The 23,219-nt window shown below is 40.5% G+C and overlaps 1 protein-coding gene and 1 long non-coding RNA gene across 2 annotated transcripts in view; both read right to left on the bottom strand.

Moving 5' to 3' along the window:
* Window positions 1-11,208, bottom strand: part of LOC130184073 (uncharacterized) — a 30,912-nt gene extending 19,704 nt beyond the window's left edge. The window contains exons 1-2 of the long non-coding RNA XR_008829924.1: window positions 11,089-11,208; window positions 4,047-4,196 (exon numbers count right to left, since the gene is read on the bottom strand). This is a non-coding gene — a long non-coding RNA (uncharacterized LOC130184073). The remainder of the gene's footprint in view (window positions 1-4,046; window positions 4,197-11,088) is intronic.
* Window positions 11,209-17,310: 6,102 nt separating this feature from the next.
* trappc3 (trafficking protein particle complex subunit 3) lies at window positions 17,311-22,935 on the bottom strand. Its single transcript, XM_056399190.1, has 5 exons — window positions 22,771-22,935; window positions 21,540-21,637; window positions 20,383-20,482; window positions 18,471-18,653; window positions 17,311-18,246 (listed from the first exon to the last, which is right to left on the bottom strand). Exons 1-5 carry the CDS (start codon window positions 22,810-22,812, stop codon window positions 18,127-18,129), a joined length of 543 nt encoding a protein of 180 aa, XP_056255165.1. The 5' UTR covers window positions 22,813-22,935; the 3' UTR covers window positions 17,311-18,126.
* Between the last annotated feature and the right edge of the window lie 284 nt (window positions 22,936-23,219).

The raw sequence follows: 23,219 nt of genomic DNA, 5'->3' as shown, positions 1-23,219 counted from the left end.
CAAATCCTACTATTCTCCTTCCTGAATTTCTCAGCCCTTCGCACTTTCACGGATACGGATACCGAGCGAGGCGGACACGTGGGGTGAGGCACCGTGCACGGACGTCGGTTGGCGGGGTGGGGTCTGGACATTGCTAAAGCCTCTCCCTGTTTTTGACCACAGTTACGTTACATGCCAGTGGGTGTCTGGTTAAGAAAATAAAGCAGTGCGCGGGCCCCGTCCAGGGCTCGTATATAAAGTATATGTCTCCATACACAGGAATCCAAATACCAAAGGCAGGAATTCAGCAGAGCTCTTTAGTTCTATTTCACTGCGGCGTAGAGCTCTTTCGATCCGAAATGTGATTATCTGTCTTACAAATTATTTGAGAACAGCAAGGGCACAGGGCCTGATTTGCACCATTGCAGGGTATTGGATTTAAATGTCACTGTCAGACACGGGGATATTTGTCTCCGTCTGTATCTGGTATTCTCTTGCTTTCCGCTCTCTCCATCATTGTGTCCTGCTCTTTTCCTCTTCACTCCATCTTCCCTCTTCTCCCTTTCTGTCCCTCTCTGGGGGACACTGTGCAGGCAGGCCTCTGTATTACTGCTCTGATCCCAAAGAGGGCCCGCTGAGGAGGGGTATGGATTCCATAAAGCACTCAGCTCTATAAACGTCCCCCGATCCACATTCAGCACCTGGTTAAATATTATCTCAGCAATGCTTTGGTGATGTCCTCAGAAAACACGACTGTATTCGCAGAGTCTCTGTTGTGATTAATGACGAGCTGCTCACTATTGTGCTCCTTTAAACTGCAACATATACTCAGTTTACAATGATGACAGTAATAGATTTACCAATTCTCATTTCTAGCCAGAAACTCTCATTTCCCTCAGCTGCAGCTAGCTAGCTAATAAATCTAACACTTGCTCAATAAGAGGGCTGGAAACTCCATCTCCACCTGACATTTGTGCGAACATTTGTGCAAACATTAGCATATTAATTAAGAACTTAATGACTACATACATGATATTGTTCAAACACAGTAGATGTGCAAGTTGCAGGGCTTTAAAGTAAGTCGGTTAAAATCCAAGTTAACATTACATTTTAAAAAAGTAAAAGTATATAGTTGCTGATGCCCTCTGTACAGTACAGTGAGTTACAACAATCAGTTGTTTGTTGCACACACCTGTCTGACAGTCACTCTATGTCTTGCGCACCACAAAGTCCTACATAATCTGAAAATATATTAATATTAATTAATGCAGTTTTATATAATTAATATTATCTAAAATATATACTGTATCTATATATATATATATATGTGCATAGTTAGACCTGGCCCAGGCGAATGTAAACATTTAGAACATGTATGTATGTAGACCATGGGCTGAGAGTGGATCAGGACAAGGATGCTGCAGACTCACCAGCAGCTTCTTCTCTGCTGCAGCTGCTGAACAACTCATAATCATAACTTCATGTGACCTTTGTTTTAAGTCTGTAATGATTTCAACTTTAAATGTAGCGAAGTACAATACTTGAGTTATAACATATGCAAGAGTGAAACTGACATGCCTACTTATGGTTGCTAAGCTAACTTTGGACAAATACTATTTAGGGGAAAGGTTTAGTGAATGGCCAGTTGTGGGATTGTGAAATCATTGCCCATTTTGAACTAACTGTAAAAAAACAACACATCAAGGGCTGAAAACTGAGCCTCAAACTACAGTTTTTGAATGTTTCTAAAATGGGATTGAGAAAATGAGAAGTATAACAGAGCAACTGGTGGAGCCTGAATAATGGAGATTTTTTTGGACAACTGCAGGGCTCTGGTGGATTCGTTCGGTGCCGACATGAGCCTCACCAACACCACAAAAAGTCTATAAGCAAAGATAATTCACAAGCAGGACAGAGGTGTATGGTACGTTACAGTTACGCTGAGTAACAGCTCAGCTTCCTGTCAGCATACCAAACCAATGAGCGAGTGTTTGTGAACACCCGTGTCTATACAACCTCTGATTTGCTTATCACAGTACATCTGGTACAAAGATGGATCATATTTGGATCATGCTGCATGTCAAAAACATCCTTTTCTTTTATTTTGATGGGGCTTGATGACGACTAGCGACAGCACGGAGACAGCACTCTGACACTAAAATGAAAATGCACCATTTAATGAGGATCCTTGGCTACTGTGCATGAGAACCAAAGAGCTGCATGTGACACTTTCATCCTCAGCAACCCCCCCCCCTCCACATGGAATGACTTATATTCGGTCTCTGAGAGCCAGAACGCTTTGCATATTGAAGTACAACCACAGTCGTGTTTTTATGATCTTATGATGAGAGCGTCTGAACTCAGAGCCATACTGCACTATTAAATAATAACTTCAAGCTTACTGCGTGCGCAGTACAGGCAAGGGGTTAAAATGGACAAAGACAAAAAGAAGATGAATGACACAGAAATGAGGGAGGGGAATCCCTTTTTCCATTTGCCTTGATTGTTAAATAATCTATTAATTACTGTATGACATAAATCAATAACATTTCCCTGGCTTGCAAATCGAAGCCCTGTTACCAGGTCTTGTTGCTGCTGCTTTCCAGTCAATCCAAGTCTGACTAGAAATCTCACATGAAGTCAACAGATCTCTATCTAGATTCGATTTGATAAATAAGATTGTCCCTTTAGTTCAATCACAAAACCAGGCTCAGAAGTCAAACATGCTCATTTTTAATGGACTTTGGCGGCTCAGAACTACAACAAAAAGCTCTCGGGTTACCACAGCTGCACTCTGCACGGTTTACAATTTGGGAAACCGATTTGAAAGGGATGGATCCAAGATAGAGACGGGATCCAGTGGACTTGATGCGACCTGGACTACCTCAGCCAGTGCACACTGACAGTGATGGAGAAGAAAAACAAAGGGCTGGAGGGAGGGAGAGGGATCGCAGAGGAAATGAATATCTTACAGTAACACATGGTGTGAAAGAAAGAAATGTCTCTCTCGCTGACCTCCTTGTGTTTTTCATTCCTCCCCTCTCCCACCTCCCTCTCACCCTTTCCTCCTCCACCCCTCACTTGCACTCCATGCCGATTGAAATATGCAAGCATAATAATCTGGGTAATAGAACCGAGAGGTTTATGAAGGAAAATGTGTTTGGGCTGGGCCTTGCTACACGGTGGTAAGTTCATGTTGGAGACCAGTGAAAGAGATTTATGTTGTGAAGGTAAATTGGAATTATCACTTTGAAACCATAAGACCATGAAGAGAAAATGATGCAGAGAAGCTCAGTGAGTAGGAGATGAGGATGGAGTAAAATATCAGAAAGACGGAAAATGAATCAGTGGTTAGAGCTCAGGAATGACTTAATGTATATAGGGGTTTGCAAATACACGGATTCAAGCCAAACCTCGTCTATTTAACTCTTAAATCCGTCCTCTGAATCCTGCATCCACTAACCATATGTGCGTCACCTTTATTAAATAATCATGCCAAATGCTGTCTCTTATACTCTCTTCTTTAACCCCTAAATCACAACTATCCCAAGTTCTTCCACAGCATGGGACGTCCTCTCCAGTTTCACCTCAGATTATACGGGCAGAGGGATGACAGCTGTATCCCTCTTCTGCAGGACAGCTTTGTTTGCCCTCACTCATCCAGACAAGGATAATAGAAGATAATTATCTCGCACCACTGGACTCATTATTACTTTTTCTTTGGGGGGGGGGTTACAATACCCTTCAACCATGGTGACCTGGCTAGTGCCAGACAGTTTCATCCTTCTTTTACAACAATTTGTGTAACTTTCCAAAATCAACAACTTGACTTTCACGCTCACATTTGCCAGGCGTTCAGAGATAAGAAAGTTAGCAGTGTTTTTAACTTTTCTCTCCAGCTCTCTTCTTTAACTCATCTCAATTACTGTGACATCTCTACTGTACAAATGAGTACAACTCGAGGAAAGATTGGCCCTGTGCACTATGTAAGTTCCTCAACGGATTCCAAATTTATCAACACTTAGCAGGGGGCTACTGCAAGGCATGAAAGACATACACAGACTGACCTTGTCTGACTTGGACCCAGATGACCATTCACATTTCCTACGCCCACTTGACAGGTCACAGAAGCGCATCCCACTTCCTTTTCCTGCAGTGACCTCATCTGTCAGCTGTGGCGGACATCGACACTCCACCCAGCGTAGTCTCTGGGTGCCCTGAAAAAGGAAACATCCGACAGGAAGCACCGTTACCATCCCACTGTCCTTCCTACATGTGTCTGTTGGCAAATACAAAGTTCATTGATGCTAGATAGCTTTCAAGTACATTAAATACTGCAGATGTATCAGAGACGCAGAAACCACAACACATGCCTTCATTTCCTTGTGATTAGATTGTTGTAATCGTCTCCTAACCGGCATAAATCAGAAAACTATTCATAGACTTCAAGTAGTACAAAAAGCGGCAGCCAGACTACTAGCAAAAACTAAGAAAAGTCATCATATCACTCCCCTCTCAAGGTTTTGACATTGGCTACCAGTACATTACAGAATCCATTTTAAGATTCTACTTTTGACTTTTAAAGCGCTTCATGACCTAGCCCAACTACATTTCTGAATGAATTGCCCCCTATCAACCTGCATGTACAACACATCTTTCACAAAGCTTTTGAATAATTTCTTTTAAATATTTCACATATTTTAACTTTTTTTGTTTTGTTTTGTTTTTGTTTTCATTTTGAGTAAATTGCCTGCATGCATTTGTTGCTTGTTTTGTTGTTTTATCCTTGTAAAGCACTTTGTAATTTCTGATTTTTAAATGTATTATATAAATACATTTTATTATTTTATTCACATTATTTGATCTTAATTATTCCATATCACTGAAAAACACACACACAAAAAAGACATATATAATTTCAGTCATTTCAGGAGGTGGAAATAATTATGCTTTTCCTTGGAGCTGCTGGTTAGAGCTACAGGCCTTCTTGGCTTGTAGACCAACAGTAGCAAGGGTGGGTCTTTGAACACATCACACCATCATTTCAGTTTTAACCACGTCACATGGCTTACGCAAGTGCACAAAATGTAAAAATGGAAATATCACATGCTGTTTTCCAAGCATGTCACTTGCTTCTATTTTTAGGTACAGGGTACCTTTTTTTCAAAATAAAAAGGTACAAAACTCTATAAAGAGGTGCTGATGAATGACTCACATTTCATGGAACCATCCACTACGTCTTTCCTTGCTGATTCAAGTGTCCACACCTTGCACCACTGGCCACTGTCTACAGTCACTCTGCAGTTTTCATCGTATTCATAAATATTTCTGTTTATGTTCACCGTCTCAGTGTTTTTATTGAGAAGTGACGTGATGATATTATGGCTCAAAGAGAATACTAGGTTACATTCATCCATCCATCCATTCATTCATCACTCTATCCAACAGCCCTTCACTCCCTCCAGTTCCACCCTCTCAGAGTCCTGTTCATGGACTTTAGAGAACCATACCAGTAGTTTGGGATGTGTTTTAGCAAATTAGCTACAAATTGCATTAAGCCTGTACTCTCTGGGTAGCCTCTGGGTTCATATTCATTGCTGTAAGCTGTAGAAAAACTGAACTTGGTATAATCCAAAGCAATTCTTGTTCTGTCTTCCTGTTCATGAATTTTAAGAAACTGGTGGTTTGGATGTTTTAGCCCATTAGCTAAAAACCACATCAAATTTCTACCTTTAAAAGTAACCATTGGTTTTTAATTGTTATACATCATAAAAATGTATTGGTAACGGCTTCATATGCAAAAAAGCATCAAAATAATGTTACCGTGAAATTAAAAAGAAGTCAAACAATAATTATGGAAGGCATCATGTACATTTTTGGTTGTTTTTGGTTATTTGTTGTTGTTTGGGAATTTTAACATTTCCATGAACAGGCCCTGCTTGCAACCACAGTATTATGGCACGAAACTTTGTCAAAAATGAATAAATAAATGTTGACTGTGACAGATTAACTTTTAAAGTCCCTTTTGCAGCATACACAAAAGAACACAAACCAATGGCTGCCTCACAGGTTAAAAATCTAGTCTAAAAACATATGAAATGCTTTGGAAGATTACACAGTATATGCGATTTGTGTTTACATTGTAGTTAAAAACGGTCTAAATCATTCTGAACCACTGGCACAGTGCTTTAAAGCAAATGCACCTGCAGGTTTATATGTGTGTATTCGGCTCTATATTAAATGTATTGTGACCATCATACAGTATGTTGAGTATGACGGTGTTGAGAGGAGCCTCGTGTCACAAGAAGCACAGTGTTACTGTTGTGGGGTGTGTGTGTGTGTATGTGTTGGGTGGGGTGAGATGTCACTGAGGCGTGAAGGTAGAGAGGGGGCACTGGTTGAGGGAGCTGAGACTGTGATTGACGGCACCTTGTTATAATTACACATTCACATTCAACCCCAGATTTCTTCTGGACCCCCCCCAGGTTTATTATTTTATGTTTTTTTTTCCTCTCCTCACACTTGTGCACCAATCTCCGTTATATCCTCCACTGACATGTTTTCCCAAAGCTGGTGTTATTGCTAATACGGTTAGCGCAGGAAAACCAAACAAAGCATGACACAGCACTCCATTACCTGGTCTGATGATGTCATGATGTCATAAATATAACCCTAACCCTGCTAGCACTGTGGCCCCACCTACACAGGTGTGTGTGTGTGTGTGTGTGCGCATGTATGAGCAAATCAGTGACATTTTTTGGAGGTTGAGTAGTGACAGGGCATGTTTTTAAGACCCCCCTTCATGTTGTAAAGTTGAACCAGACCATGCAGCACCGGAGCTGGGTGTGAATGGGGGGGTTGTGTCTCTGAACAGTCCGCTCTTTGAGTTTCCATAACCAGGTCCACCCTGGTAGATCGAGCATTCATGGTGGAGGTGTCGCCACTGGGATGGTTGGTGCCTCTGGCCCCAGGTGTTAAGAGTAGATTTAGTGTTTCAATCAAATTCTCATTGCATCACATAACTATAAACTACAGCAACATCAGTGAGATAGTTTATGATTTACAGTTTTGTACCTGAAGCAGGGATAGGAACCTTTTTGTGACACGTAAGTGGCAAAATTCATTGCGATCAAATTATTGTGACATAAGTTCAGCAGCTGAAGTTCTTCTAAGAGAATGCTGTAAAAGCTGTGGATCATTTAAAACACAAAGCAAAAAGTTGTTCCATTTAGTGTGCAAGACGATGCTGTTCACATTTTACTTTAAAAAGGAGTCCCTTAATATAATTTACAAAGAGTCTGACTCAGCTCTGCACAGTGGCATTTTGAACTAAAAGCTAACATGCTTACAGTGACAATGCTAAGCATTAGCAGGTCAAATGTTCACCACCTATGTTCAGGATTTTAGCAACACAAAGTGTCATGGAAATCCATCAAATAGCTGTAGAGATGGCTGATAAAAACCACAAATGTCAAGCTCATGGTGGTGCTTCAGGAAAAGCTAGGGGATATTAAACTCAGTAAGATCCATCCTCTAGGGACCATAAATGTCTGTACATTTCATGGCAATTCATCCTATAATTTTTCAGTCTGGATCAAGTGGTGGGACACTGACCGGCCAACATTTCCATCTCTAGAGCCACACTGTTAGCATGGCTAAAACCTTGGTAAAAGTGGTAAAGACTGTGCTGCTGTTGGTGTTTTTATCATCTATATTTTTGCATTAGTAATGTTTCATACTACCATTTGCTACCTTTAAATAAACGTTGACTGATTCTCAGATTTTAAGACGAATAAATAATAAAAAGCCTTTATAGACACTTTTCAATAGAGTAACATGTGTTTAATGTTCTGTTTGTGGTAAGACTATTAGGTGTTGAAGAAAAGATTTGGAATCACTGCTGTGTTGACAAAGTCATGAACTGGTTACTCATGCCAGATGAACATACTTCTGAAAAGAAAGTGTCATCGCTTTCGTCTTGGCAAACGCACGTCCTCATTTTTCTCACAGCATCATCTATTTGCACTGGTTCACACCTGCCAAGAAGCAGATAAAACAGAGGACAAAGGAGAGATAAAAGTAAAGAGAAAAAATTTGAATGTTGGATGCTCCCTCACAGTTGGAGTCATGCTTTTGTCTTCCAAAGCACATCTCAGAGGACATCCAGGTTTCATTCACTCAGCTCCACTGGCTTTTATGTCCACTGAAAATGTCTCAAATGTCATGGTGTTTGCTGCATACCGAGTGCAAAAGAAACCAAATGTGGTTTTCTGAAAACAGATTGTTTTCAATGATTATGTTTCACTTTGCTTTGTTTCTTTGCAATACAATTTTGGTTGAACTGATTATGGTTGAATTTCTGAATCAAAGAAACACTTTCATAGAATTAAAGGAGGGGAAATAGGAAATAATTGCATGGTCTCACAACATATCAACAACAAATTTGGTTCATGGTTACCGTGAAACATAAACCGCAGTTTGCTGAGATGACAGTGGCGGGAAAGACTTACAAACACAAAGAGAATCTCACTTGGTGACAATCAGATAATCACTGTTTACTGAAAAAAAGTGACCCTTCTGCTAACATGAGGCATGCTTGTGGTCCAGTCAGTTTTATATTTGCGCGTGGGTCTGTTTGTGGCCCATGTGTGTGGTTGTAACTTGGCAACAGAGATAAAAACCTGTGTGGCTTTTTAATTTTTTCCTGCATGAAACCAAACCATATGACAGTCCTTTAACTGGCTGACTGATGTGGATGCTGACAGACAGAGGGCCAGACACTGACCTGCAGCATGAGAGGCCCGGAAACCATCCAACAAAACGCTACACAGCTTTTGACAGCTTCCTCCCTCTTCCTCTCTCTCTATCTGTCCCTTTGGAACAGGACCCAGTGGGTGTTTTGTCTGGGCCAGATTTACAGTAGATCTAAGCACCACTGAGCCCAACCTGGCTGGCTAATTGGAAAAAGATTCGTACGTTATGAGGCCTGCGGAGAGCGCTTTCAGCACCTCCGCCTTGAATGAGCAACGAAATCTCACGGGGAGGCACACAGGTGAAGCAGATGCACTCGTGTACACGTGTGTGGGGATAAATTATCTACAGTACAGCATGTACAGTACGCACGCAGGCACAAGCATTACGTTTAAAAATTAAGAAGTTTTGGCATAGTGCTCACATTACTGAATGACATGAGCAAGGAAATGGGAAAGGCAAAAGTTGAACATTAAGCTACACATGTTTGGCATGAACATTGTCATTTGAGAATACGCTAGCATTAAGCATTGCAAATATATGGACAATAAATACGTGCAGGTATACGTGCCCTCATGTTCTCTCTCGGATACAAGTAAACTCAAGTACAACTCCTTTCTTGTATTAAAACATCCTCTCTCGTGCTAATGGGATGCTCAAAAACCCACTTTGTTAGCATAAATCATATTGTTGTTACATCTTGTTATAGCTGCATGTTTCCAAAAACTGTACATTTTGTAACATCATACACCCAGAAGCACGGAGCGTCTCCTGTGCTGGATGTGTTAGCACTGTATCTTTCACAAGCGTTTTTAAATCTACTGCATCTCATAATCTCATCTGACCTTTGATTTCCATCATGGATCAGTAAAGAAGCACGTTCTGTGCATATTAGCCTGTCCGATAAATACGGCCCATTACATAAATCTCTTATCTCCCCCGAGGCCTTTGTGTCTGTGCCCAGCAGGTGAACAAGAGGTCTTGAACCTGGCAACAACAGAAAGACTTTGAAGACTTTACAGTTGGGCAAACTTTTCACCACAGACTTCAGCAATATTGTGATGGAAAAACACTACACCTGATGAAAATAATGCCTTGAGTGACAATGTGAACAATTGCCATGTCATTAATAACAAAAGGTTAAAGAGCAGAGATGATAGTATTATGCCTTCAGCAGCAGCGTTGGTTTACTTAGTTTAGTTAATCATGATAGGGCAAATTTATTATTTTATTAACAACACTAGTGATGTGGCTCTAGAGTTGGAAGTGCCAGTCAAACCAGCACTTTAACAAGGTTCATAACAAGGTTCCTGCAGCTTCAGGCAAATCAGATTTAAGACTTTTTTAATGCCACTTGTAATGAAATTTAAAATCAATTCAGAATGCAAACATGTCTGAGTCTGGCAAAATACCTCCTACTCCCTTAGTTGACTTATATGCCACGAAATCTTGGTTGAACAGCCAATTTTCATTGAATTTGCACTTCCCCATGCAGAGCCGACCCTGACCTATAAGCAAAACTCCGCTAAGAGGCCCTCACACCTGACCCATGAGCCATGTAAACCATTTGCCATTGCCATACAGTCACATTTAATACCCCAGTGTTCCCACTACAATCCTGCTTCCTTTTAAACAGCTTGTTCCATCTGTTGGTTTAAGAATGAATAGACCTATGCAAAACAGAATGAGGTATAAACAAACTATATTTATGAATAAAATAATTTCTATAGAATCTATAGAATATTAACATAAATAAGAAATTGTAGAAAACAGAAAATATGGAAAACAATCAAACATAACACTGAGATTTGGCTGCTGCCTGGTCCACTCCTCATGTATGGTTATTATTTGCTGAGAGATGTGCATCCATATTGCCCAGTATGTCCAAATAATCAATAATAATATTAATCAATAGTCAGTGTCAGTCCATTGCTTTTCCATCTTGCATTTGTCCAGAGTTGTTACTAAACCTTGACTGAGTGTCTAGATAATCATTTTCGTTATAAACGTATGTGCATGATATACTGTCTAGACTGGTCTGTCCCCACACAGGTTGGTGTTGTAAAGTGCTAGTTTCATTTCATGCATGCGCATATGAACGTATAAAAACATGTGACGCGGCTATCTTTCCCCGAGCTGCAGTTTATAAACACCGCTGCCTGTTTGCGTTTATGAAACGTAACAAATATTTGTATTTCACTCTCACTTTTGTCATCCACAAAGTCAAAGAACAGCCCTGAAGTGGCTGGTGAGCAAGACACAGCTAGACCAACAGACCCCCTGCCCAGCTCGGTTAGCAAGATTAGAGAGATGCACATCAACTTAATGTTACTGGTATTTGATAACATTAAACCTTACCTGATTGCTGTTCCCGAAATCCATTTTCCTGGTGTTTTTCCTGGTGTTGTTTTTTTCTTTTTTCCTGACTAGAAGGATACCTCCTCCTCTCAATAATTGTAAACATTGACACCTGCTTTAACACGAAGCGCTTGCGTAATTTGCGGGACCCTACGCATATTGCGTAGTGACAGTACGGGGCCTCCCGGCTCCATGCCCATGGCTGGTGGGTGAAGTTAGCTTTACTTCTCGCATGTGCCGTTCAACTTGGTTCCCTCAACAAAGAGCATATGGGAGTTTTACATTGGCTTTTAGATTATTGCACAAAATAATTTCTGCGATAAACAAAAGTTTATGATACCTACACATTTTGTTCAGCACGATAATCTTCACAAATGTACACCACTTTTATGATTTTTGAAGCCTAAACATAATTGCCAGAAGTTAAAAGCTAATATAAACGATCAGTCGCACAACACAACAATCGACACCACTACTAAACTTCCAACTTGTAGTTTTATTTAGCACATTTACCTCTTCTACAAAAGCCTTTCCTCCTACAAAGTTTGTAAGAGTTTACAGAACGAGTATAAATACGAGGTTGTGCGGACCAGTGAGTATATGTTTTCATGTTCGGCATAATGACGAGCTAACATCATAACAAGTTAGTGACCATGCTTATGTGTAAAACATTGGCATGTTAACATTGTGAGCATGTTAGCATCCTGATGTTAGCATTTTGCTCATAGCTGTCTTTGTAGAGCCATACAGAGTTGCTGGCCTGGCTGTAGACAGCCATAAAGTCTTGTTGCTAGGAGCAGAGAAATCCTTGTTGAAAAGTAAATGGCACGATGGCCGGTAAAGAAAATTCATTAGGTGTATAAATAGTGACAGGTTTGGCATGTTTTACCACCTGAATGTTTCAGTTCCATTACACAACAACAGATAAACATTCTTGAGAGGTCGTTCATAAAGTATCTGACCACTTGCTGTCACAAAAAGGTGGAAACTAGCAATCAGTGCTGACCAGATAGTCATGAAAATAAACCATCTAAGAAGTAATTTGTGTAATAATTCAACAACACAGTTGAAAAATATTGGATAAAATAAGGCTGTTTGCTGCTTTTTAAAAATACATTTGCCTTACATTAACATTTACCGCAGCAATAAATCTGTACTTACCTCTTTGCACGCTGCTGGCTTGCAAGTGAGGCACAATGGAGCAACATGAATGTACTGAACCACAATAATCCTACAACATAAACTACCTGGTCTGAGACTGAATTAATTCAAACATATGTTAGCTGTAATTTGTTCAAGATTCAATACCCATATCCCAATCCAATAGCTGAATGGCCATTTCTAAGTGCATTTTCATTTTTGAATAAAAGCATGAAACATCAGTAACATTTGCAATCAGTAATGGACAATAACAAAGTACCTGATATAATTAACTTCTTAAAAGTGTTTTTTGCTTTGTTGCAGGTAAGTATGTCTGATTAACCGTGATTAACATAGGATATTCACTTTCCTGTAAACACACCTAATTAGCATTTTACTTTTTCAGCACTTCAAAGATTCCATAAAATTCACTCAACATTTGCATGGAAATATACCTAATGATGCCCCATCATGCGCCTCTCACGTTGGGGATTTGCCATAAATCCCAGTCCACCCTTCAAATTCCAGTCTCGTTTTCCAGTGTGACAGCTTGAGGTGTTTTATATGGAAAGTCATACTCACAGACCTGAAATGTCTAGCCTCCATAATAGGACATCCAGACCCTTTACAATCACACTGACTGGTGTGAGAGGTGCTTGTAGTGGGCGGATAATAAATGACTTGCTGAAGACATAAAGCCTCAGAGCTGGTGTCTAGATTTATGCTGTGATATTATCTCAGATATCATGCTTTAAAAGTTAGATAGATGGCCTGCTTGGGAGACATGCGTCATCAGAAGTGCTTCTCTCCAATCAGTGTATGGTGTGTGTTTTGTCACTCCAAGATTTTAATGTGACACACACACACACACGGTCGGTTCATGCTTGGCAGTGGTGAGCGGAGATATCCCGTCCAGTGCAGCTGGTGTGCAGCCTCTAGGCAGCCCTGTGCTCTGGGAGGGAAGCCTGGTTTGATTTTAGTCCAGGGCAAACCAGGACTTTCACATTCCTGCTTTTCAATTGGAATTAACGTATTTGTTACTGCCTGGGAGACTGATATAAATATATGCTTACATATGTGCATTTGGAGGAAAAGGCCCTGGAATAATGAAGTCTAAGGTTAGGTGCCGTTTGCCCTCAGGGCTAGCCAGTGTAAAATTATACATGACACTTTTTTTTTTCTTTCTCCCCCTCTCATTCTCCTCGCTCCATCTTCAAGTGAGGCCGTTCCAAGCTGGAAAGTTCTGCCGCTGTTACATAAACTCCAATATGAGCGGCTGCGGGGTCAGGAAAAAGGGAAGGAGAGAGAAAAACAAGACAAAAGTTGAGTGTATTGTGGGAAAATGAGGCACAAAGATAAAGAGGATCTGGAACGGGTAAAATCTGTATCATCAGAAACGTCTAAAAACTCCTCTTCATCAGATCCTGGAGAAAAGAGGAAGAACAAAAAGAGCAGGAGGAAATTGGAAGCAGAGTGAAAGCAGCTTAGCAGCTCCCATCCAAAAAGCCTAGAAGAAAGGGAAGGAGGCAAAACTAAAAACAAGGCATTAAATGGCTCGGCGTCGTCCAGGGCTCCGACTGAAACCCTCTTGGAACCAGCCAGGTCACTGCTAATACAGAAAAGAGACCCAGCTTTGAACCGATTTCAACCTGACATGTCTTCCTGCTGAAAATATGTTTTCTTTGTTAACACAAATCCCTTGTGACACTGGTGATCCAGGATTTTATTGTACGAGTTAGCCGGATCTGATCCATTCTTTTGTTTTTAAGCTTTCAGAGGTGTGTTTTACCAGTTTTGTTTCTCATCTCACCCCTCCTGCCAACACTCCTGATGACCCAAACATAACTTCGGGAGGCCTCAAAACTTTTCACTTTCTGTTGGATGTACAAGTCATGCTAAAAAGCTGAACAAAGCATGAGTTATTAGATTTATAGGAAGTGCTCAACAGTTTGTCTGGAAGTGGGTGATGATTCATATTCCAAATGGCTTGCAGATGCTGCAGCAGATTTCAGTGGGTACATACTGTGACTGAATACCAAATCAACTCATAATTACCTCTCAAAACCACATCCACGTTTATTTACTGAGGTGTTTATGCACATAAATCCCACAGATACATCCGCAGGAACCACAAAAATCACACTTTCACAGGGTTTCAGCGGACAAGTGTAGAGCCTGTGAATAATGCAACAACAAGTCTTGTTTTCATGAGAGCAGGTTCAGGTGCACACCAGCGACAAGCTCATTAAATCAACAACCTCTTCCCACCGCTTCACTGCCTAAGAACATTACTCAGGCTGTCTGGAGCTTTTGTTTTTTACCATGAACACTGACTCATTGCTGACTCATTGCATTCTCTTCTTAAAGAGTGCTGTCCATCTTGCTGTCATCTCCACTCTTTCCACTGACCAGACACAAAACACACACTCCGGAAACCTCTGGAAATCCTGGGTGACTGCATCTTCAGTCAGCCCTTACCTCACCTGAGAGACAACACATTTCCCATCAGACGGAGGACATTCCCAAAATTTTGACTATCACATATCCTTTCTTTGATTTAGAGACCGCTGGCTTACCTTGAGCACATCAGCAAGACATTACTAAGAAAATGGAAAAAGATGGAATGACTGCAACAATGAAAAAGACTGAGAAAATAAAGTGAGAAAACCAAGTCAGTGGTAATGGATGAAGTGGAGGTAGAAGAAAGGGATGCAGTATTCAATAAGTGCAGGTCAATACCAGGCTGTGCACTGGGCTTTACTGTCACAGCGTGCCTTTCACCATTTGTTTCCCATAAAGGCCACATGGAAACGTTTAGCTGGCTTAAAGCAGATCGGCGCACGTTGTCTCGGGCCCGTAACATTTGCTACTTGTTCTCCAGGACTGTCCTAATAAAGTTTTCTAAAAAATGTAGTCAGCTGCAATAAATAATATTAATAATAATAACATAAAATAAAATATACAGTAAACGCGGAGGATTTGCCAGTGGGAGACAGTGAACAACCTGTGTGTGAGATATGAGTGATGGGAAATGTTTATCTCCCAGAGTGCATGTTCACATGTGAGGTTTATACAACTATGGGAGAGAAATAAGAAAGGGGGGAAAACAATAGATATAAATAGTGTCTTCAAAGCAATTCCTCATGGCTCAGGGAAAGTCTTAAGTGCCCCAACAACTCATTTTTTTTTTTGTCTCCTTGTTTTTTCATTCTGTGACAACATCTGCAATCTTGCAAAGGGAATAGAAATCACAGATGTACAGGTTATGAGGAGTGAAGTCATAACAGAGCTTTAGTTAGTTTGTAGTCTTCATACTTTCTTGTTTAATGGATAAAACTGTGGAAACAATCAACACAAAACTCTCACTAGACATGCTGGTAGAACTTTAAGGGGCCGGGAAACAGAAAATGGCCTATCTGCGTGTTTGGACAAGGTCCTTCTAGTGTGTATTAACACCTATTTGTGAGTACAGTGGTGGTAATAAATTCGTCTTCACTCTGGCCTCCGTGTATAGTATATGTGTATATATCTGTGTGTCCGTTTGTCAAGTTAAATTCTTGTGAACATATGGCAAAGTGATACAGTCTTTCACATAAACACACACACCCAGCTGTCCACCCCCCCACCCCCACCCCCACCCCTCCGGTACACAGCTCTAATTCTGCCAAGTCATTTACATTGAGCTTCTTCACAAAAAACACTATTTCCTGCAACTATTTCCATCCAACATCCACATCACGGGCCTACAGGGTGCATAGATATGTGCACGTAATGTGTTGAGAGCTTGCCTAATGGCCCACTGGGCTTATTGCATGCTGACGGCCCTCGCGGTGCTTCCACTTTCCACTCTTTATCCTTTTAAATGAGCACTACCCCTGACAGAAGTGGGCAGAGGCTTAAGACAGTAAATAATACTAAGAAATCCCACCCTAATACATCTTCCCCAGGATTACAAAGTACAAAGACTGCATGTTGTCATCGTTTCTCTAATCTTGAGCCAAATCAAAGCTAGGGTCCACAAATTGGCATCGGTCACTCAGCTCAACTACTGCGAATTGTCTGCACTTTCCATAGTCATAATCTGAAAATGAACCTTTTATTTATGTTTACTGGCAGCTATGGCCTCTATTCCCACAAAAAAGAGAATGTATTTCTCCCACAATATCCATCTTTGGCCAAAAAATGCTAAATGTACATAACTTGAGCCACATTCTAAAAGAACAATGCAGCCTGCAGCTGAGGAACATAATGTACAGAGCAACCTCTGGTGGCCGTTGGGAGAATATATCTTCAGCTGTATGAATACTTTAACTATAAAACCAGAAATTGGGTCATGTAATAGCAGCTATAATAAAACAGCATCCTATATGGTAGGATGTTAAGAGCCTGTTCCAGCAGCTAATAGCTGACAGATTTCCCCAAAAGGAAATCCCTGTCTGACAAGCTCATCCTCTAAGTGCTTTCAGCAGACTCATGAGTTTCCACACAAACACTTGTGTTGTTACACAGTGAATCAAAAAAGACAAAAGAATAAGAAAAACGTGGCTAATGATCTCATAGTATTCAGAACAGATTTTTTTGCTTCTAAAGCAGGAGCAGGGATGATTTGTTTGTGTGTGTTCATGTGTGCGTGAATGGCCATCTGTGCTTTTAGTTATTGACGAGGTGTGCGGTGGACCTAAATGAGTTGTGTTCGTTACTTCTGGCTGATGTAAAGCCATTCACAGGTGTGACAACCAGAACCTAGCACTGGTGACACTTAGTTAGGCCTCCATTCCTTTTTTGCACGCACTCTCTCACACACACACATATGCACAGATTACTTCCATGTACCCTGAACAAACATAAGAGAGAAATTTGGTCTGTTATTGTTTGCCTTTGTAGAGTGGCTGTGGTACTCCAAAGGAATAACACAGGGTGGTTCAGAGGACTCAGTGCATGTGTACATGTGTGTGTGTGAGTGTGTGTGTGTGTGAGTGGGTGTGTGTGTAGTTAAAACTATTCCAGGTCTCCTAACAGGCATGTTAAAGTGAAGTGAAGTGTCACCTAACTCTAACCTTTCACAAACACAAGAGAAAACCATCATTTCAAATATGTTGCATTTATTTGACATATGCATCTACATAAATTATCATGCCAGACAATTGGCAGGAATATAGAATGTGATTTCATTTAACAAAAAAAAGAGAAAGAATCATGACAAACATGAAAACATTATAAACATTATAATGTAGGGCTTTCCAGCCTTGCACCAAAGAAAAAAAAAAAAAAAACAGCCAACACATGGCCAAATCAAAACTCATCATTCTTTTGCGAAACAGGACAGAAATTTTAACGTCAAATGAAGAAAAAGTGACTTTTCATGTGGGGTGGTGACAGATAAATGGTCCGGGACGAGTTCTTTTACCCTCTACGTTGACAGCTGTCATTAGGGAGAAACTCTCAAACTGCACTGCAGATCTCTCAAGACTTTTTTTTTTTTGTCATTCATAAAATATTCAAGGTAGCGGAGCCGTGTTATGATCTTGGTGTGGTGTTTCAATAGTGTACAGTGTGTCTTTTCTGCGGGATGAATCTCAATAGTCTCGCCTAACTAACTCCTAGCATTCTTCTCCTAACAACACAGATAGAATAAAAAGGAGATGAAGATACTAGAAATTGAGGAGTTTTTTTTTTTTTTATATCAACCTTGACTCCTTTCAAACTTTTAATGTGAGAGATCCAAGCTATGATGTTAATACAGTCTTTCAACTCACTGACAATATTCAAGATTGCAAGGAAAGGGAACATACGATTGAGATGTACCACTCAGCTTGATGTCTTGAGTTTGGTTTGTTCATCCTGTCAGTCTATAGGTGAAAGTGTTCCTTGCCTTGTGTAACTTCTCCTTCATTTCCATTACTCATCTCCTGCTGGGAGGTTTTCTTCGATTCTCTTGATGAACTTCATTCGGATTTCTGTAACGTTGTCCCCTCTCAGAGTGTCCTGGACAAATCTCACATCCACCGCCATCTGGACCTGAAACAGATTTATAATCAGTTACAATTCCATGCACAAAAATACTAACACATACATGTGCTAGAAAGCCATTTATTTATCCTCATTCGCTTCTGTTTTATTTATCAAATATCTCATTGGTGTACCCGAACTGCTTATTGTTAATATTTATAACTGTGTGTAACATTTTGGAAAGAAGCAACACACATTCAGACTGTGTAAAAACTTGGAAGTGTTGAATTTACCATCTCCAGGGCTCCTCTGAGGACCCCACACAGCAGGTTGGAGTAGATCAGCGTGCTGTGGTTATCCGGTAGCTCCACAAAGTCTACCAACGGGTTATTCTCTAAGATGAGGGAGAATTCATCTCCTGCTGGGCTCCAGTTGGTCACACTGGGCGTGATTCCCAGGTACATCTTGAATGCGACCTGACAACAACCACAACAGAGGAGTGGGTTAAAAACACAGTGCAGGATTACCCAATTGAAAACAGTTGTGTTTCACTGTACATTAGTTTATCTGAGGTGCCCCATCCATGGAAGATAAGAAAAATACATTTTTTGATTTTTTTCAGCAACAGCTTTACGGCTCCAATACAAATTTCTTTGCACCAAAATAAACTAGCTGCAGTGCCGAAATGAACTGTGCCAGATTCTTCTATCATATTACATCTGCCGATTACTCAAGACGCATGCTAAATTGAACTAAAAGATTATTATCTGTCCTCTGAGTCCAGTGTTATTTTTGGGCTCCGGAGACGCAGGTGGAAGAGGTTACTTCGGCCCAATGTTCTGCTCTGTCCTGTCCAAATTTTCAAAGGTTTTATTATCTGGGCTTCTCTCTGAACATCAACTGAGCCTGCACATCACTGCCAAAGCAGGTTGGCGGATCCACTAACCAAATCCACTGACTATCACTCAGCAGTTCCTGCAGTTTCTACACATTAAAAGTTATAATCAGTTTTTCTTTGCTGGAAGGTTTTACAGTGAGTTTGTGTTACTGGAATACTAACAGTATTATCTGTGCACACCTGCTTTCTGGTAACTGCTGTCTGTTGCTCCTGTTCTTCTGCAGCACTTTGTACCAGGAAGGCACTGACCAATCAAATTTCGATCGAGCTAGCAAAATTCCAACTGTCAGTCCAATCAATTACAATAGTAAGAGTGGCACTGGGCAGATTTTTACTCGTATATATAAAATGGTTGCATCTGGTAGTCCAGCCTTAATCAAATAACCTTTTAAAAACACTGAAAACAGAACAACAATGAAACTATTCTGGATCAATAACTGTAGAAAATCTGTTTCTAACCACATAGTAGGCCTCTTCTGGATATATTTAGCTGAACAATGACTGAAGTGATTTCAGAGTTTGACTACAGGTCACATGATAACCTGAGGCGAAGCTGACATTGTGCTTTCCAAATCGCTGTCCCACAGTGGTCCTCCATTTCACTTCATGACCACGAGCCAGTTCCCTGAGCTAGTGTGGGGTTACATCTGCGGCAGGACTTCCCTAGCAAGCAGCAGCAGCAGCAGCAAACACCTTGAAAACAGCTGGAGTGCTGAACACACAATCAGGCCTTTGATGAAGCCTTCCTCTGTTCTTCTGTCTCCCAGGCCAGGGATAAATACAGTGATGAAGACTGAGGTACAACATATCACAACAGTAAGATGATCAGTAAATGACAAGATGACTGACTCCTTTCAAGAAAGGCGCATTACAAGATGCTGTAGTTGTTTCAGAGCCTTACCAAGAGGACATGAGCATGGACAGTGAAGAAGAGAAGGAGTATCAGTGAACATGGAGCACGTCTCTGAGGGATGAGATTACAGTGCATTCCACATGTAAGTGAATCCTCACCTTCTGTAACTGTCACACAAAGCAAAGAGGAATGTGATCTTGGCCTAAAATTTAGGAAAATGCAGAGTAATGCTCTCTGGGACTCTTCTCATATGCTAGATCACAAGCATTTCCCTCTTCCTCCTCTCACCATGCCTCTCCACTTTCTCTCATCATTTTTTAGGGTGTTTCATCAAGTTCTCCCTCTCTCTCTCTCTCTCTCTCTAATCTGTCCTCTCTCCCTCTCCTCCTTCCTCCCCTCAATCTTGGGAGAAATCCACGGTCACGCTCTGATTGGCCTGGAACCTTCCAATTACCTTAGCAATGACATCGGCTGTTTCTCGGAAATCCTGACACCTGCCGATGCTGGAGCGTGCCAGGAAGTCCTCAATGAGACGCACTCCGATGTTATAACCCCTAAGAAAGAGAGGAAGGCGGAGAAAGAAGTAAGAGAAAGCGAGATAAAGTCATTGTGCCTCTTCATAGTCTTCATAGGCTCAACTGCACTTCACCGTAAAGACATAGAAGACAGTTATACAATTGGAAAATTATGATAATTGTGATTAGAAGGTCAAGTCAACTTATCCTAACTGCAGAGTCTGAAGCCAACTGATGCATCCCAATCCTAACATGGTCTGTCTCTGACCAGTTGGCTGGCAACTGGCAGAGTGGGCAGCGCAGACTCAATGCCTTCTAAGGCCAGGTAAGACAAGCCTCATCTCACAGAGCTTAAGGTTGCCGCACAACCAGAAAAGCAAAGTACATCCAGTCCAAAGACCTGTCAGCATGACAGGATATTTTGCATTTTTGAGTTATAAACCAATCCTTTGTTCTTAATCTTATTTTGTGGGAGCATTATGTCCAGTACGGTTTTCCAGAGATTTTTTTTGTCTTAAAAAACACATATCACTGTTCTCTTCTTCAGAGGCTTCCATATGTTCTGAAATAACAAGAGTACAGGGAACCTCTGACACAGAAATGTGAGAAAGAAAGCCATTGAGAAAACTCATTGTGTCACCTCTGTATTTCGGTTTGTGTCCAAGTTTATTATGAATAGAGGGCAGCAGAATATGTCAGAGTGGTAGGAAACAACAAGTTAACGGGGGACACCCAAGAGGTCAGATACATTCCCTTTCTTCCCTTGATTAAACGAGCTAAATTTTGACAAATTGGAGAGAAGCAACTCCGCATTAAGAGCCTCTATAAGACTAGATTATAACTAGTTTATATTTGTGAGGAATAAAGGATCCATGTCATTAATAAAACAAAATAAATTATGTGAATTATGTGAAGTATTGTGGACATACATCAGTGGTAAAGATGTTTTTAAGGATGTATTACTAATGTAGCACTATTCAAAATTCCCCCATTTGTTTCACACCAGCAAGTTTGAGAGAACTTGCTCAGCATTTACACTATTTGTAAACTGTAATGTTTTCATGTGAAGATAATGTAAGTAGACAGGGATACTCACATCTTGTCCAGTTGTTTGTTTACTTCCTCGTCGTTCTCATAGTCTTTACAAAGCTGGGTGACCAGGGCCCCATAAGTCAGTGTGAACAGCTCAGAGTTCTACAAGCATAAACAACAAAATTGACTTATTATTTGTGCTGCCCAAAATTGAATGAATGATTCTGGGAAAAGTCCTAAGACCAATATATGTGGTTTTTCTTCTTGCATAGGACAGCACCAAGCCACCCTAAAGAATATGTTGAACGCAGCAGAAAGCATCCAGGTAAAGTTATATAAAACACACAAATAGTGGCGAGTGGCTCCTGGTGATATAGGGGTTAAAATAACTGCAAGCTTCCACATTTTTCAAGACGTAACCACTTTCACTGCCTGCGTTAAGTTTATAATACACCCAGAATTTTGGCACAGGTCAGGTAAAGAAGAAAAAAAAAAAGGCAGTGTAGAGAGGCATGCTAACAGACACAGGGCTACTTCCTGCACCAGGAGGTTGAACAGGTCAAGATATGGACAGCTCCTGGTGCTGAAATGACATCTAATAGCATTAATAAAAAGAAAGAAAGAAAAGGTTTTAACACATAATAAAAATTATTCTTATGCACTTTATAATTCATTAACTTGATGTATAGTCATTTTTCACGCAGTGTCATCACAGCAGCTATAAAACAATAATACCTCCCACTTTAGCAGTGCTAACAAAAATTGGTCTCATTCTAAAAGTAATTACTGACCCACCACAAAGGTGGTGCAGGCTCCTTTTTGTGGCTATTAAAGTGTTTCACTAAATAATAAGTTCTTAACTAGAAAGTTTGACTTGCAGTGTAGTTCACCTCAGTAGATTAGTCGAGTCATTTTTTATTTGCCCTGATAAGATGCATTTCGACAATAATGTTATAATCATATATTATGAATTTTAGTTTTCAGGCTGTATTAATGTGAATGTTCTAGGAGAATCATATACATTTACAAAGCGGAGCTATTTAGCATCTGCGCTACAACAAACTACATTTCTAGCCAAGCCATCAATGTTCAACAATTGTTTTAGTATTTTTTCGGCTGTTTCAAATGCTTTTAATATATCGCTCGTCGAACAAAGATACATAGCTGACAAGGAATTTATCCAAGGTATAACATAGCCCGCTGCTAAGTGAGCTAACGTTATTTGGCTACGGTTAGCATATTGCTAGCTAGGCTAGCTAGATTCGCCTGATGTTAATCCTGCGGGAGTCGCCTACCATCTTCTTGCTGTCTGTTGTTCGGTTGGATTGCCTGGACATTGTGGACAGTGTTATAGGCTTACACAGGTGGCCACTCGATATTAATCCTTTATTTATTTGATTCTGGCTGAACAGTTATTTCCGTAATCACCAGTTTAGTCACACGCTTCCACAAATGTCAAGTTAGCTACATTACATTATAAACTTCCGGTCTTACTTTAGACCAAAATAATTATAAAGGGAAAGTAGTCAATAATACAATGCACGGAGATGGAAGAAAAATTTGAGAAAAGTGAAAAAATACATTCAGTTTTGAAAACAAGCGACTGTTATCTTGTTCTTGCGTATAGCAGAGACACATTAAGCATTTTATTTTGAACGCAAAGCATGTAATTTCCGGTGTTGCTTCAGTACATCATTACTGGCTTCATGCAGTTTTTCCATCAGCTGATTCATCAACTTCTCTT

Source organism: Seriola aureovittata, chromosome 16 (assembly GCF_021018895.1).
Source record: "Seriola aureovittata isolate HTS-2021-v1 ecotype China chromosome 16, ASM2101889v1, whole genome shotgun sequence".
In the NCBI taxonomy this organism is placed as follows: domain Eukaryota; kingdom Metazoa; phylum Chordata; class Actinopteri; order Carangiformes; family Carangidae; genus Seriola; species Seriola aureovittata.
The sequence above is the reverse complement of the archived record's forward strand: the minus strand, read 5'-3'. Positions and strand labels throughout refer to the sequence as shown.

What these genes read in the sequence shown, in the direction of transcription:
- trappc3 (XM_056399190.1), bottom strand. Translation starts at nt 22,812, where the DNA reads ATGTCCAGGCAATCCAACCGAACAACAGACAGCAAGAAGATG. An exon ending in CAGCCGATGTCATTGCTAAG is followed by an intron (nt 18,654 to 20,382) that starts GTAATTGGAAGG and finishes GGTTGTTGTCAG; the next exon opens with GTCGCATTCAAGATGTACCT. An exon ending in TCAGAGGAGCCCTGGAGATG is followed by an intron (nt 18,247 to 18,470) that starts GTAAATTCAACA and finishes AATCTGTTTCAG; the next exon opens with GTCCAGATGGCGGTGGATGT.